At 37.9% G+C, this 17,675-nt stretch overlaps 1 protein-coding gene across 1 annotated transcript in view; it reads right to left on the minus strand.

The window, feature by feature from the left end:
• Positions 1-17,675, minus strand: part of C1H8orf34 (chromosome 1 C8orf34 homolog) — a 162,061-nt gene that overhangs the window by 33,896 nt on the left and 110,490 nt on the right. Inside the window, exon 9 of the mRNA XM_034063980.1 lies at positions 2,197-2,282. Within this exon, the coding sequence (XP_033919871.1) occupies positions 2,197-2,282 (86 nt within the window). The remainder of the gene's footprint in view (positions 1-2,196; positions 2,283-17,675) is intronic.

The following is a 17,675-nucleotide window of genomic DNA, read 5'->3' on the forward strand; positions in this document are numbered from 1 at the left end:
CATTGATTTACTTAAGTGTTTAGGAGTAAACATACTTATGTTTACGAGTCTCTTTTATCACCTTCTTGTACATAATATTTATTATAAATAAATATCAGATGCACAGAAAACAAGTAATATGATGCATTTATAGAAAAGATTGATAGACTGGGCAGTTGCCTGAGTTCTTTGCTTGTTTCTAGCCTATACCTATTTGTAAAGTCCAGCTGTGACTTTTTTCATATCAAAATGTATTACTAGCCAACATTTTAGGGGAAAAAAAAACCCAGATATTTTGAAAGACTGAATATTCCTAAGAGTGCCTCTTGACAGAAAATTGGCAGTACCTCACTGCTGACCTCAGTCCTTTTGCCCTGGGGGTTTTACTATATTCTAGCTATATGACTAAGAGGTTCATGTATATTTACAGACATGAGATAGATGTGTTTATAACAACATGAATGTCATTGCCCCACCTAACTAACTTTTAGTCCCTATATTTTATTGGAGGTAGTTCTCTAGGGAAAGTGTTCTCCATCTTCTCCATATCCATGCTGACTGCAAAGAATCTTGAAGCACAAGCTGGAGCAATCCTGTGCTCTACACTCCGTGACCATGAAAGATCCAGCTTCATTATTAAACAGAATCCAGCAGCTTGTTTCACCTTCTTTAATCCTGGTGCCTCTGCCACTTAGCAAGAGCTTACTATTTCATTGAAGACTGCAGTTTCAGAAGATAGCATGGCAAAGTCAGTATATTTCCATTTCAAGAGCAAGGGTACAGAGGAAGAGGGAAGGAAGGCAACGATCTGTTAAAGACAAATTGTTTCAGGAACTATGGAACATTTTACCCCTCTACTTGTTTCTGCTGCAATAATCTTATGTTTGCATGCCTCTTTACCTATCCCAAACAAGCCATCACCACCTCCTTTCCTGGGGTTTACTCCCATAACGGAAGAATTTTGCTTTCCTTTCACAGGACTTGCGAGCAGTCACCAGTCTAGGACACTCTTGCTGACAATCTTCATGAAGCAGCAAGAACATAATAGTTTTAGGTTCTGAATCCCCTATTAATTTTTTTATAAAGTGATCAATGGGAGATGAAAAATAAATGGCATGGCTGCACGCAGCCAGGCATTCTCACAAAACCAGTTTGAAAATATTATCTTTAAAGACATACTAGTTACTAATGCTGACATACATTGGTTTACAAATGAGGCAAGAGGAAGGAGTGAAAGCTCAGGTTGCTGTCATACCCAATAGCAAACCTAATAGTACTAAATAGCAGAGAGAAGGCTAATTAAAAAAAAAAAAAAGTTAGTTCCTATTTGTTTTGCATTAATTAATCAACAAAGCTAACTTGTCTGTGCCTGCTGAAGATGAAGCTACAAATCAAATGCTCCAATTAATTGACTGGAATTAATTGATTCTGCCTACCAGTAAGGCAATAAACTGATCCATTAATCTTTGCAGATTCTCTGTCCAAACCTCTATTCCTCTCTGTCTCTGTTCCTGTCCCAATGACAGCTAAGATAAAGTTAACCTTCATCAACTTAATCGTTTGTAGGAAAGCAGGTTTTATTCTGCTCAAAAACCTGAGCAGAAATTGAAAAAAGGCTGCGTGTCCTGGCTGCAGAATAGCGCAATGTATGAATATGTATGAGGAGAAAAAATATTCTTCAGAGGTACTCTATGAACTCCTTTTTACTGTATCTTAATTCTAGTCAGTGTTGTTTGGATTGATCAGAGAAACATTTCTGATACTTAGTTTAAAAACAGGGAAGAAGTTCTATAACTCTTGCTATTTTTAGTGTATATTATTTGAATTCTGTGGATGCATTTCTAGTGTCAAATTAAATATTTCAAAGACCATTCCTTGACAGGCCAACTGGCAATGAACAGCCCATGTCTACACTATTAAGTTATTTTACATCCAAAAAAACGCACTAACATACAAACTGTCTGCTAAGAATGATTCCTGGCCTAAGGCAGCTCCCAAAATGTGCCTGGGAATTATTCTGCAGTGCTAATTGGCCATGACAAAAGCCATGTTAGGGGCTCCTCTAACAGATTTGATTGTAAATGATTGAGTTCAAATGGCAAGGAACATTCTCTGGAAGTGCTTAATCTTCTTTTACAGACTTAACTTCTATTCTCCAATTCAAGATGTTGGCATTTGGAGTTTTTTTTACGAGCAGCAAATATTTATGTAACTTACCATCAGAGTCTGTGACTACTGGTTCAGATGTTTGAGATACCACGAAGACATCTTCTGGCCTTTCTGCCAAATTCTCTCCTTGCAATCTAAATTGTGGAAAAACTGAATGAAAACATTTGCAATCATATTCCATAGAAAAGATACAGAAGAATGTAATCTTTGTCTACAAACCCTATTCACAACAGTGTCCTAATTAAAATGGTGGCTTTGGTGAAAAGCCAATATCTATTGTTCAATCATATCATCCCAGATTGTCTAGTAACCAAAACTAGCCTTTAAAAAACAGTCAGCTGGATTCCAGCTTATATATTTTTGTAGGACTTGTGTCAGCAGCGCTGGAGTTTTGGTGGCATCTGTGCATATGAAACTGCAAGCTTCCTTCACTACATTCAAAAATATTTTAACTGAACAGTTAAACAGAAAACATTTTAACTAAACAGTACTGGGTGTCCATGTCAAAGTGCTGTCAGTGGGGAGGGCTAGAGGGGTGGCCTTGGTGAGGAGAGGGGCTGCCCGATGATGGATGCAGGTGGTTTCATCCAGCTCTAAAAGACCCACAGCAGGACACAGCTGAGCCCCTTAGCCACAATAATGGTGCCTGATGGAGAAAACATAGTTAAGGAAAAGCAACCAAAGCTGCACAGGCAGAACAGGGAATGGAAAGAGTGGGAAATAGCAGAGGGAGCACCAAGGTCAGAGGAGGGGATGCTCCACACTACAAAGCACACATTCCCCTGCAGACCATGGCAAGGTGCATCCCACAGCAGATATCCACTGCAGCCTATGGAGGATCCACACCAGAGTAAGTGGATGTTGTGGTTTAAACCCAGCCACGCAGCTCGATATGTCCTGGAAGTATTGTGGTCCACAGAGAGCCCACAGTGGAGCAGATTTTTTTCCTGTAGGACTGCAGCTTGTGGGGAGAGCCCACACTGGAGCTGGTAAAAAGTGTGAGGAAGAAGGAGGGGCAGAGAGAAGCTGTTATGGAATAACCACAACCTGCTGCTTTCCATCCTCCTATGCTGCTCCGGAAGTGGCGAGAAGGACCTGGAGTGAAGTTTGGCTTAGGAAAGCCAAGAGGAAAGGTGTCATTTTAATGATTGTCTGTCTGTTTCTCATTACTTAAATCTATTTTATTTGGCAATAAATTAAACTCATTTCCCCCAAGTCTAGTCTCTTTTGCCCACAACATGAACTGGTAAGCAACTATCCTGTCTTTATCTCAACCCACAGATTTTTCCATCCTTTTTTTCCCCTCCTTCTGCTGAGTGCAGTAAGTGAGCTAGAGGCTGGGTGGGGAGCTGGGTCTTAGCCAAGGTTAACCCACCACAGGGAAATACATGCAAGAACATTTCCTCCTCCTTTGTTATTTTTTAAAAGACAAACACAATAATTATGGCAGGCTTCATCTTCAGGCTTTTCCCCTGAATCAGCTGACTGCAATGCCTTTGACAGCAATGTACAATAACACTCCTTGTATTTGTTCTTTTAAATGAGCATCCCAAGAGTCCCACCATCCTTCTTCAGGCTCTTATGAATCCTTAGCTCAGATCCTGCTCTGAAGAAATGGTTTGTAGCTCTTAACACAATATAACTGCCAGCTACATCAAGGTTATCTTACCTTGAAATTATTCAGACATGCAAAGAAAAGAAAAATGCAATTCAATTTCACAAAGCCCACGGATCATAAAAATGCACTGAAGTAAAACCTTGGGGAAAGAAATAACCCATCTTTTACAAAAAAGTTCCTTTCACTTTGTATTCTCACTTTCTGCAGCTGCTTTACACTAAATTTTGAATTAACCTTTGAAACCAAGCAGAACCCTCATATCTGCCCTACCTATATTTCACATTTTATGACTCTCACAGTTATCTAATATATTTGGATCTTAAGTCACCTATTTGTTTTTACTTTCTCAAACCAATTCCCCCCCTAATTACTTTATTTCCTTTTATTGCCCCTGCAACAGTTTATTTAGGATGGAAAGCTCAATGTATATTCGTAATGACTCTTACCTGAGCAGGCATTTCCACAGTCCTCAAGGCAATGTAAGTAAAACTTAGAAGCTGTAAATCTAATTTTGAAAATCACTTATATGAGTCCTTTATAGCTCTATACCTGGTTTGTAATGCTCTAGTTAACAATTCTTTAAAAGCCTGCTTGTCAAACAGGCTCTTCTGAAGATGTCAGTGAAACAGAAGCAAATAACTTTGCACCATTATCATAAAGATATTCAAATAGGGAGGAAACAAACTGCAAATGCAATAATCATGTGAAAAAGATTTCAAATATCAGATCATTTGCCTTTGCATTAAAATTGCATACATACATGTTTCCTGCAAGCATGAATTCAGGCTTATAAGGTTATGCATGAAATAGCAGGAACCAGCAGTGATGTACTCTTCTCTGCAGCCATGTTGATAGTTTATTTGTGTTTAATTAAAAGGAAAAAAAAATCTCTGTTTATATTGCAGTAATTAAAAAATCATCTCTAGGCGTAGCAGCTGCTTCTTTTATCCCATTAGATTTTTCAAGGTTTTATAATACATTCTCATTCTAGGCTTTCATAAATCCATACCAAACATGTACAACTGAAATTACTCTCATCTTATTCTAGAAATTGCATATATTTAAGTGGCTCACTGCCTCATGAAAAACATGAAAAAAAAAGAATATTTTCAATAGTCAGAAAAGCTATTTCATATGATTTCCTTTTGTAGGAGGAAATGGCTGCATGAACTAGGTGGGTGGATGGTGAATAAGATATTTGACATATTCAGACCTCATTTTCACATCCAGTTTTCAACTTATTTATGTATTTCTTATGTGTGGATTTGTATTGGAATAGAATTCTATGTGACTCAAGCAACAAAAAAGTCACAAACACTATTACTTGCTAAGAGAATTCTGTTACTCGAACTGTTCTCATTTCTTCTTCAATAGTAACCATATTCAGAAGACAACACAGTAAAACAAGAACATGTAAAAATTCTTAAGCAACCGATTTGAAAGAAGCATACATCTAGAAGAGCTGCTGAATGCTTCAGAAGCTCTTTATGCAAAGATGTATTTTCTAATATGAATGTCTTCCAAAAAAAGTGTGCTGCACCATGCTTCAAGCATCATTTAATGTTGGATGGCTTATGCTATGAGATTCACTTACCTGGTCCCTGGTACTACAAAAGCATTTTCATCTCCAACACTTCTTTTTTTCAGACTAGTTCTACACAGAAGTGTAAACTACAAGGTAGACTTCGTTCTTTGTTACCAGATATCAAATAGAAATCCTTTTAGCAAAAAAAGGTAAAATGATGAGCAAAATGTTTTGTTGGAATTTTTCATCCACTGCTTTGGAAAAGGAGGAATGTATATGAGATCACATCCTTATTTGTAAATCAATCTAAAAAGTCCAGCTTTTTCAAATTGGAAAACCTGATACCTGATAGCCAACACTTTTTTCTACATACATTCTGTTTATAGAGTGACCTCTTGATTAGAGGCCATTGTTTCAGTTACATTCAACCAGCCACATGCTGGAGCTTCAAGAGCTACAAACAGCCTCCAGGCAAATACTTCAATTCCTTTTGACTCAAAAATGCATTCTGTGGGAATTGATCCAACAAAACTGCTACGAACTTCAGGACCAAAACCATTCTGAATAAGTTCTATAGGATGGTTGCAGCAGGATTATATCAGGTCTATCATTACAAACATGCTTATTTGTGTGTGAAACACAGTAATACTGCCAGTATCACTCAGCAAATGATACTATGAATACGGAAAAAGAGAATAAAACAAGTTCATCTACATTCCTTGAATGAGTCACAGCATAATAAAATCCTATATTGCCTCATCAAAGAAAGGAAAGAGAAAATAGAAAAAATAGAGTTAAGTTTGAAATTATGGATTTTTTTTTGTTTTTCATCCATTACTTTGAAAAGGTCTTTTCACACTCTTGAAAAATCTATAAGCACACACAGTATTCTCTAAGAAATGGCAGTGATTAAAGTCAGCAAAATGAAAACATTTTGATTCCTTTAGGATTCAGATTAGGAAAACATTTCCTCTTGACTTAACATCTGACAAAGCAGTGTTTTCCACAGAATTTAAATATGTATCACCTTATCAGTGATTTTATAGTACATCCATGTAAGTTGACTTTATCTGTTATGTTAATTATTCTATTAGTGCTGGTGCAGTATTTAAAATTTGTGGACAAATTTAGCTTGAACAAAACAGATTTTGAAGGAGTAAAACAAACTCTTGCTTTGAGGACAAGTATGGGTATGTCTGTACCTGAGTGTATACATGATTGCAAGTACAGATGGAGGACAAATTCCTGTTGAAGAGCTCCAGTGCACTAAATGTAGATATATACTATGATTGCCCTCTATGTCAACACTTGTCTTACGATATTCTTAAAATTAGCAGTAAATAAAATTAAAGCAAACTCTGTGTTATAGCAGAATACTGTAATAATAGCAATAATAAAGTTCACTGGTGAATATCATTCTCACAACATTAATTGATATGAAGAAAAAAAGAAAAGCAAGCTTACTTCCAAGGACCACATCAGTTTCATAAAAGTAATTAAAAACCAGTTAACCACAAGCACAGGTACTCTCTAAAATCAGGGCCTAATGAGAAGGAATAAAGTTTCTGAAAACAAAGACATGGAAAAGTTTCTGATACCAAATAATGAAATATATGTTCTTTAGTACTTGTTCTTTATGTAGACTACTAATTCAATGTATGTGCATTACAAATTGCTGTGTACTAGTATATGGCAGAGTGCTTTAGGAATTTTTTGTGTACAATGAAATGTTGAATAGGAGAGGAGATCCACCTTCAGAGAATGGTGATTGTTCACTCAGAAAAATTTGCCTTGTATTTAGATTAATACTATTCTGACAGGCTCTTCCAGAAATATGTCACTTAGATAACAAAATTCCCATTCTATTCCTCCTAAAAATGAACAACAACAACAAAAAATCCAAACAGGGTAGGGGTTATCATTTTTGGATAAACTCTCCTCTAATCCCCAAATATACGACAGGCAAGAGTGACAGAATTACCGTGTACATGGCTGGCCTTCAAATTCTGGTACATGACTATGGATGGGACATCTTTTTAAACACAGCAATCTAAAGCTGGACAAATTTTCTCAAATTCTGATGTTCCCCAGAAATGAACAATAGAAACTTTGAAATTCCACTTAAGAAGAAACCCTGAAAACCTGTTATTTCAAGACAATACAAATGTTCCTGCTGGCTTTTTACTAATAAAGAAAAATTCCTTCAGGGGATCCAAGACAATAGAAAGAGGAGGAAGTGGGAAATTACATGTCTGAGAATTGCAGCTCCAGCCATTCTCTCTGCTTTACCCTGTGTCAGCTAAATTATTGAATCTGAATAATTTCTGTAAAACGTCTTGATTTCTGTGAATCATTATTTCCTGAAGGACATACATTTCATTGGAAAATTCCTGATCTGCTTTGCTGAAGACTTGGCTGACTTCTTTTAGAGAAACATGGTAAGAAATAAGTGAAAGTTCAGGAAAGAATCCTTAAACTTTTAACCAAAACGAACAATAAAGCTGTTTTAACATTCACCCAAGATCAGTGTATGCTTTTAAGGTTACAACCACAAAAAAGAGTTCCTAACTCTGTAAAACAGAGGCAGTGTCATGTTTGCATTAGAATCTTAATTAAGGAGACTTTGGCTTGCTGAATCGCTGATTTTGCTTAAATTATTTTGAAGTAGGCTAACTATGCTCTTGAAAAGATACTAACAAATACTTCAATGATTTATAGTTAATAGTTGAAGTAGTTAATTCGTACCAAAACCTGTAATACACATTTTGTAAGATTAATGAACATCATGAACTTACAAAAGAAACTATTAAAAACAGAGTATGATGATGTTTCCTTGGCAACCAAGGGGAATTTTAGCCAGATATGAGAATAAATTTGACTTACTGTATTTTTTTCTTGGGGGGGGGGAGGTGGGACAGGTACATTTTGTTTGTTTTTCTTTCTTTTTCTTTTCTTCTTTCAAATCACCTGCTTCCTTTCTGCAGTTTAAAACATGACATATACATCTAACATCTCTCCCTGATATCACTGTAATACTGAATTATAATTTCCCTAGAACAAATACATAACTGCAGGAAAGTTATAGCAACAGAGACGAGACAACAGAAGTCCTGAAAGCTCCCAAATGCTTTTAGGTTACACTGAACATTTTCTTGCACCTTTCCCTAGCAACCTTAACACCACATCAGTAGCAGTACTCCAAGCTTTGCAAACATTTGTCATGACTTGTCTGTAATATGGTGAGTTTATTTAATTCTTTGCTCTCAAACATACTGATCCAAATTCTGATCTCATGTACCTTTACTTACTGCCTCCACAACTTCTGCACTCCTTTGTACTGGTGTAAATTCCAAAGCTTCTCCAGTATCTAAATCCAAAGCTAGGATTTTCTGACCTATTTCATTTGTTCTACAAATCTTTTACAAAAATAAAAATGTTAAAACTGTGCCAGCAAAATTCTTAGTGTATTCACAGATACAGAAACAAAAAAATATGCCAGTTTTCCAGTGTCAACTATGCCAGTTAATATAATCATAGAAACATAGCATGGTTAAGGTAGGAAAGGACCTTAACATCATCTAGTTCCAACCCCCCTGCCATGGGCAGGGACACCTCACAATAAACCATGAAACCCAAGGCTTTTTCCAACCCTGCCTTGAACACCGCCAGGGATGGAGCATTCACAACTTCCTTGGACAACCCATTCCAGTACCTCACCACCCTTACAGTAAAGAACTTCTTTCTTATATCTAACCTAAACTTCCCCTCTTTAAACATATTACCCTTTCTCCTGTTGCTACAGTCCCTGGTGAAGTATCCCTCTCTATCGTCTTTATAGGCCCCTTTCAGATACTGGAAGGCTGCTATGAGGTCTCCATGCAGCCTTCTCTTCTCCAGGCTGAACAGCCCCAACTTTCTCAGCCTTTGTACAGGGAGTGCTCCAGCCCTTTATCTTCGTGGCCTTCCTCTGGACTTGTTCCAACAGTTCCATGTCCTTCTTATGTTGAGGACACCAGAACTGTACATAGTACTCCAAGTAGGGTTTCATGAGAGCAGAGTAGAGGGGCAGGATCATCTCCTTCGACCTGCTGGTCACGCTCCTTTAGATGCAGCCCAAGATACGGTTGGCTTTCTGGGCTGTGAGCACACACTAAAGCAGGCTCATGTTCACTTTCTCATCAACCAACATCCCCAGGTCCTTCTCTGCAGGGCTGCTCTGAATCTCTTCTCTGCCCAACCTGTAGCTGTGCCTGGGATTGCTCCAACCCAGTTGTGGGACCTTGCACTTGGCTTGATTGACCTTTATGAGGTTGAGGTTGGCATCAGCCCACTTCACAAGCATGTCAAGGTCCCTCCGTATGGCATTCATTCCCTCCAGCGTATCAACCAAACCACACAGCTTGGTGTCATCAACAAGCTTGCTGAGGGCACAGTCACTCCCACTGTCCATGCCACCGACAAAGATGTTGAGCAAGATTAGTTCCAACACCAACCCCTGAGGGACACCACTTCCTACCAGTCTCCACCAGCTGGATATTGAGCCATTGACTGCAACCCTCTGCATGTGGCCATCCAGCCAATTCCTTATCCTCTGTGTGGTCCATCCATCAAATTTATGTCTCTTCAGTTTAAAGACAAAGATGCCATGCAGGACAGGGTAGAATACTTTGTACAAATCTAGGTAGATGATGCCAACTTCTTTGCCCTTATCCATCAGTTCCGCAGCCCCACCATAGAAGGCCATCACATTGGTCAGGCAGGATTTCCCCTTAGTGAAGCCATGGTGGCTGTCACCAAGCACCTTGTTTTTCATGTGCCCTAGCATGCCTTCCAGTGCTGGAGAGGTGCCTTCCTAGCATGCCATCCCTGCAGAGCACAGAGGTGAGGCTGACTGGTCTGTAGTTCCCTGGGTCATCCATTTTTTCCTTCTTGAAGCCGAGGGTTATATTCCCCTTTTTCCAGTCACTGGGAATGTCACCTGACTGCCATGATTTTTCAAATATGATGGACAGTGGCTTACCAGCTTTATTCACCAGTTCCTTCAGGACCCACGGATGGATTTCATCAGGTCCCAGTACTTAGTATTATGAAATTATACTAAATATACGAATATATATATGAATATATATGAGTATGAATATATATGAATATATGAATATGTATTAATATGAAATATATGAAATAATAGTATAATGAAATTATACTAAATAAATATAATCAAACAATATACAAGCAGGAGTACTCTTTTACTGGTAAAACTCTCCATCTGCTTTAGCTACACGCTCTAGCTTCTTAATAAAGATTAGATTTTAAAAGAAGTTTATATAAATTTCAAATCAATAAATTACAGAAGAAAAATGTCTCAGATCTACGAGGCAAAGAACAGAGGATTGTGAATTCAGTGGGTAATGAGAGTGGCTGGCACCTTTCAAGTCTGAAGTAATAATGGAAAAGCTCTGCAGCATGTCCCCTTATTATATTAAAAAAATCAGTGTCATAGCTTATTTTTTCACCATAGACTAAAATGCAGGAAGTGTCTGCATCAAAGAAAAATGAAGCATAATGACTATTGGATTATCCTGCAGAATGTTATCCAGGAAGGCAGACGTTTCCAAAATTAAACTACATGGATAAATACAGATATTTAACTAGATTTCTGAATAAAATGTAGGACTATAAACTTAGTGACATATTCAGCATGCTCCCCAACAAAGACTTATAATTCCTTTAACTCCATTTTAAAGTAGTGCAAGGCTCTCAGGCAGGAATATGCTCTTACTACCATCAATGTTATTTATGTGATATATGCAGCATTTGTATTCTTTGATTTTCACCCTCATCTAAGGAACAGTTGAACCAAACAAATTCCATTTTTACTGATACAATTCAGATCCCAGTCTGCTTCTTACTTTTGCACTCACTTTCTAAGGACACCATTACTTAATACTTGCACACTAAAACATAGCAAATTAGTTGAGAATTCATTAAAAGCATAGGTAAAAATGGATTTTGATTGAAGTTCATTCTCTTTCTGCAAATTAAAAGGATTTGCCAGTCACAAAGAAACTAAAAAATAGTTTCCAATCACAAAGATTTTTCTGGAAAGTGTCCATGTTATCAGTACATTAATTCACAGCCATGATGTTTTCAGCTGGTAAAACTACAATATCCACTTGCTGAGCAAAACTTACACATTGACACAGCCTGCAAAATAATCTTCTCTGTGCGCTGTTTGCCTTTTCAAAATGTCTGAATGCAGGTCTTTGTGCATCTAAATAAGTACACTCTGCAGCTATTTCTGAGGAGAACCAAAAGTGGAAATATATTTCCCAGAGTAAGGAATCCATAAAGAGACTGAATTATCTAATCCTTTTTCAAGATGGAGAATTAAGCCATTCTTATAGCAATCTTTTATCTGCTGCTGGCTTCAAACCATTATCTCACAGGAGAAAAATTACAGTCTTTGTCAGTCTTTTCAGACTTAACACTCTTTATTCCCCTGTGAACAATTTTTTCCTAGGACTTGTGAAAGAGTTTTGTGTGTGTGTGTGCATGTGTGTCTTTAAGAGCTATATTAAACTGTTATTCAGAGCTGCAAATTATGACCAACAGGATTCCCCAAGCTAATGATCTCCTGGCTTCCTCCCTATATTGGTTTGCATCCAAAAGCAACTGTTATTGCTGATATACATCATAGTGTAGGACCAAAAAAGAAAAACTTTCTAAACACTGTAGTAAAGAATCAGCTTGCAAAGCACGCACCAAAGAGAGCAACGAAAAAGAAAGGGGAAAGGTTTGGGAAAGCACTTGATTTTTTAAATTATTGAGAAGGTTAAATGTGTTTTGGATGGGAAAAGATAAAGATATGTCTTGAGAAAATCTACAGATGAAGGCCAGGATGACATGGGTGTTACCTTCTATTAAATTGACAGACAGTACAATATTTTTCAGGACTAGACAAAGTAATATTAATTTCATTTTCAAATATGCTCCTACTGCTTTCCTTATTACAAATCAAGGCCAGTACATTCAAAAGAATCAAAAAACCCCTTAAATCTACTCTTCTTAGAATTTCTCAACAGCATTTTTAAACATTCACAAGTGTACAAACCCACTACTGTTGAACAATAGCTCTTAGAGAAGATGTTCTGGTGACACATCATTAATTCACAGCATCTCATACTGCATCATTCCTTTATAACCAAATCCAGACACTAACTGCCTATCAGTGAATTTACAGTAGGGCTATCTTCAGATGAACTCGGTGCAGTAAGTGCCACGTTTCCAAAACCAGTCCTATCATGAAACCAATATGTTAGTGTACATATATAAGATGCAATTCACATGCAAATCTTATGTACCTAGTGCACATGTTTTAAGTGTAAATCTATTAAAACGCAAACACTTATCTTTCCTCAAACAAATACCCTTCCATTTCTCTTATGCTACTTATGTCAAAAATAAGTCTACTCCACATGTGCAGCCTTTAAGGCAATTAAATAGCTGTTAAATCAAATTCAGAAGGAAAAGCTTCATCACTGTAAATACTGCATAATGCAAGGACACAGACATAAACTGTGCCTTTTAAAGAGATATGCTTCATCTGAAAATACTGGTTTCTTTGTAGCTTACATTGTTTTACGTAACAGACAATGATTATCACAGTGGAACTGTGATATTTGTGGAATTTCTGAGAGGTCTGAAATTATTGCCCAATGGATTTATCCAGTGGGAAATTCTGGTTAAAAAAAGAGGAAGGAAAGAAGTCTGAACCTCCTGGGATGTCTGACCTTGATCCTCCTGCCTGAGCACTTGATATAAATCTCCTATCTTATATTGCTCCTTTCCCAAGACATGGTTAAGATTTTGAAAACAGAGAGACACTGGACAGTCTTTTTAAAACACAATTCATTGAGAGCTTGCTATAAAAGTAGGGTTTGGGATTAAATATGATAATATATTCTGCATTTCGGAGGTCAAACTTAAATCCATGAACTCAGAACAATCATTTGAAATCACACAGATATTCTCTACTTTGCATACAGTAAGATGTTCAAAAGAAACACAAGTCAGTGAAAGAAAAGGCAAACCAATGGGTTACTCTGAGGACTTAGCAGGTCCACTTATTAACCCTTTATCTTCTTTTTCTCTGATAAGCATTAGGCTCAGTAAAAAACATTTTCTGTTTTTTTTTTCCTTAGTGTTCTCCTAATTTTTTGAAATAACAAGATACCAAAGTGGTAAACCACTATAGAAAGGAAATATAAAGTAGTTTATTTTAGCTGTATTTAACACTAAAAAGACAAGAGGACAGTAAAGACACTTCTGAGGTTATTTATGCATCAAAGCTGGATAAATTAATCACTGAACAAACAAAAAACTAAATGAATTTTTTCTTGACTATTTTTTTGCCACAACTTCTTCTTGTCTTGTAATTCTTTTTATTTTTCTACTTTATAAGAAGCTCTAAGCAGCAAAAGGAAAAATACGGGTTTCCTCCACAATTTTCCAAAGTGAAAGGTGATTTTTTTTAATGTTATGATGCACTACTACACAGAAATCAATTTGTTTGCTTGCCACTCTTAAAAGGAAAAAGATGCAAATAAAACACTTTGTTTAGGACAAACACTGTGAAGCTAGCACAAACAAACATAAAGAAAATTCAGTTCTTTGAAACAAGTGTTCCAATAAAATTAAGGTTACAAAAAAGAAAGTAAAGAAAAAAAAGAACAAAAAAAAATTACATGAGACACCTGGAATATTAGACTGTTCTTAGACTATTTCTAAGTAGCACTTAGAAATAACACACACAGAAAGCTAACATAATATGCAAGATGGGAAATGAAAAAAAAAAGAAAGGTTTGTCAACATTTGAACATAAATGTCATAGAATCATAGAATAGTTAGGGTTGGAAAGGACCTCAAGATCATCTAGTTCTAACACCCCTTGAAAACTGCCAGGAATGGAGCATTCACAGCCTCCTTGACCAACCCATTCCAGTACCTCACCACCCTAAAAGTAAAGAACTTCTTCCTTATATCCAATCTAAACCTCCCCTGTTTAAGTTTTCACCAGTTACCCCTTGTCCTATCACTACAGTGCCTAATGAATAGTCCCTCACTAGCATCCCTATAGGCCCCCTTCAGATACTGGAAGGCTGCTATGAGGTCTCCACGCAGCCTTCTCTTCTCCAGGCTGAACAGCCCCAACTTTCTCAGCCTGTCTTCATACGTGAGGTGCGCCAGTCCCCTGATCATCCTCGTGGCCCTCCTCTGGACTTGTTCTAACAGTTCCATGTCCTTCTTATGTTGAGGACACCAGAACTGCACACAATACTCCAAGTGAGGTCACACAAGAGCAGAGTAGAGGGGCAGGATCACCTCCTTCAACCTGCTGGTCACGCTCCTTTTGATGCAGCCCAGGATACGGTTGGCTTTCTGGGCTGCGAGTGCACACTGAAGCCGGTTCATGCTCATTTTCTCATTGATCAACACCCCCGAGTCCTTCTCCACAGGCCTGCTCTGAATCTCTTCTCTGCCCAACCTGTAGTTGTGGCTGGGACTGCTCCCACCCAGGTGTAGGACCTTGCACTTGGCATGGTTAAACTACATGACATTGGCATCAGCCCCCCTCACAAGCGTGTCAAGGTCCCTCTGGATAGCATTCCTTCGCTCCAGCATATCAACAGAACTACACAGCTTGGTGTCATCAGCAAACTTGCTGAGGGCACACTCAATCCCACTGTCCATGTCAGCGACAAAGATATTAAACAAGACCAGTCCCAACACTGATCCCTGAGGGACACCACTCATTACTGGTCTCCAGCTGGATGCTGAATCATTGACCACAACTCTTTGAGTGCGACCATCCAGCCAGTTCTTTATCCACAAAGTGGTCCACCGATCAAATTGATGTCTCTCCAATTTAGAGACAAGCACGTCGTGTGGGACAGCTTTGCACAAGTCCAGGTAGATGACATCAACTGCTCCACCCTTGTCTATAATTTCTGTAGCACTGTCATAGAAGGCCACCAAACTGGTCAGGAAGGATTTCCCGTCAGTGAAGCCATGCTGGCTGTCAACAAGCACCTTGTTGTTTTTCATGTGCGTTAGCATGCGTTCCAAGAGAATCTGCTCCCAGATTTTGCGAGGCACAGAGGTGAGACTGACTGGTCTGTAATTCCCCGAGTAATCCATTTTCCCCTTCTTGAAAATGGGGGTTATATTTCCCTTTTTCCAGTCATCGGGAACTTCACCTGTCTGCCATGATTTTTCAAATATGATGGCCAGTGGCTTTGCAACTTCATTCACCAGCTCCTTCAGGACCTGCGGATGTCCTAACATCTTGTGCATGAACTCATGTCAGAGAATTTTTTTCCCCAAAAATTATTTCTGTACCAATCACTTCAGTTTGGAAACATTTTTGTCCCTTGGTACTTTGAAGTCATTTGTTCCCAAATTTCAGGAAAATTAACAAACCAGAAGTTTCTGCCAGAAACTGAGTCACTGAGCTGGCCTTACCACTACTGGGCAGACATACAAAAACCATTCTTCATGAAAATGCATGTACCAAACCACATGTATACCTGTATCCTTTCCCCAGTATTACATCAGAGTGTACAGTGCCAAACAAGGGATTATATGTAGTATTTGACAGGTTATTCTTTCTGATGTGTATATTGTTGATTAATTAGAAATATAAATTATATGACATGATATCATCCTGTGTTTCCTACCTTTCTGATGCATGATTAGACAGAAATTAGCTGCTTCCTTTCAAAGATGACATGTTCCACATGGAAAAAGACTAAAAACTTTCAGAAACCCCACAAATAGCAAAATACAATTCTTAGGGGGTTCTTTGCTACACTTCTGTGCAGAAGGCTGCACTCAAGGCAAATCAAAACCCATTTAAATGTACAAAAGGACAAATTTATGTAAAATTCACCCTGGAGAATAAGGCTAGGAAGGAAAAAGGAGTCACAAAATCAGTCAATAAAAGAAAAAAATTGAACTTTGTGGGGAGCATAACAAAAGATTCAGATGCAATTCATCTGAGTGCTCTGCACCTTCTACTCTGACAACATACCCACTATGCATTTATTTACACAGATGTCTGGGGAGTAGCAAGAAAGGAAAAAGTGGAAACAAAACTATGCGTTGGGTCTAAAGAGGAAATATGATGTTAGGTTTTCCAAATAGATATATTATGTTACATCATGATTTTGATATCAGAAATTAAAATTTATTCTCCCCAGATCCCAATTTCTAGTAATAGGCATTTCAAGTTCCATCATTTGTAGGTTACTCTCCGCAAAATATTAAATTAGGAAGGAAGTTAAAGTCTATAAAAAAAAACAGGATTTAAAGACATCATTTGAAGTCACATACAGTCTAGTGCTCCACTCTTAACTCTGTTAGGAACAGATAATTTTATATTCCCAGTGATCAGGTTCTCTTCTACTTATTTCCATTACCTCTTGTTTTTATATTAGCACTGCAGTTAAAGGGCTGATTAGAGTTCATGTAAACATACCTGAACCACCTTTACATTAGCATCTGTAGATGCTATCACTGAATATTTTTGATAAGTTATGTAGCAGCTAAGGGAATACTGCACAAGGAGAAATCTCCCTGACAGATTTCAGGATAGGCACAGCCTTTTATCATCTCACCCAGACACCACATACTGTTGCATATGCGATAAGGGGAAAATAGACCATGGAGTCTTGATGTCTTTTAGTCCTGCATGCATTTTCAAGGTACTACTGACTTTAGAGTGACTCACACCAAAACAGCTCAGCCTAGGAAAAAGACTGGGAAAAAAATTGCAAGCTGCTGAAAACTGAGCAGAAAGGTCTATAGTGATAGCTTGGTCTGATTTAGCAGAATATAAACCTAGACCACTCCTTAAAAACCACACAAAGGAGAAAACTATATCCTCCCATCTTCTAGGATCTATGGCATCTTCACTGAGATGTCAGAGGTTGCCTTTCTTCTTCACCCTGCCTGATCAGACTATCCCAATGTTGCATCTTGCAGCACCAATTCCCTAACACCTTCTGCTCCCCAGTTATGGAGTTAGTCTGGGATTACATGTCTGGACAAGATAGGAGAACTCACCCCATTTCAAAAGACAAGTCATTTTTCCCAATAGTTTCTGTGCAGGGAACACAATGACAATGGGAGCAGACTAGCCATAAAGAATAAGGAAGGAATGTAGTGCACAGCTGAAGCCAAGGAAGCTCAGTAGGCTTCCTTCCTCCCCTTGAGGAAATCTTCCAGGAGACCATAATCTTTAATTCCTTTTAAAATGTAGTATTTTGTCAGTACTTATGAACTTCCTCACAGAGGCAATTAATTTAATTAATATTTCTCTTTGTT

This window comes from Melopsittacus undulatus, chromosome 1 (genome assembly GCF_012275295.1).
Source record: "Melopsittacus undulatus isolate bMelUnd1 chromosome 1, bMelUnd1.mat.Z, whole genome shotgun sequence".
Lineage (NCBI taxonomy): Eukaryota > Metazoa > Chordata > Aves > Psittaciformes > Psittaculidae > Melopsittacus > Melopsittacus undulatus.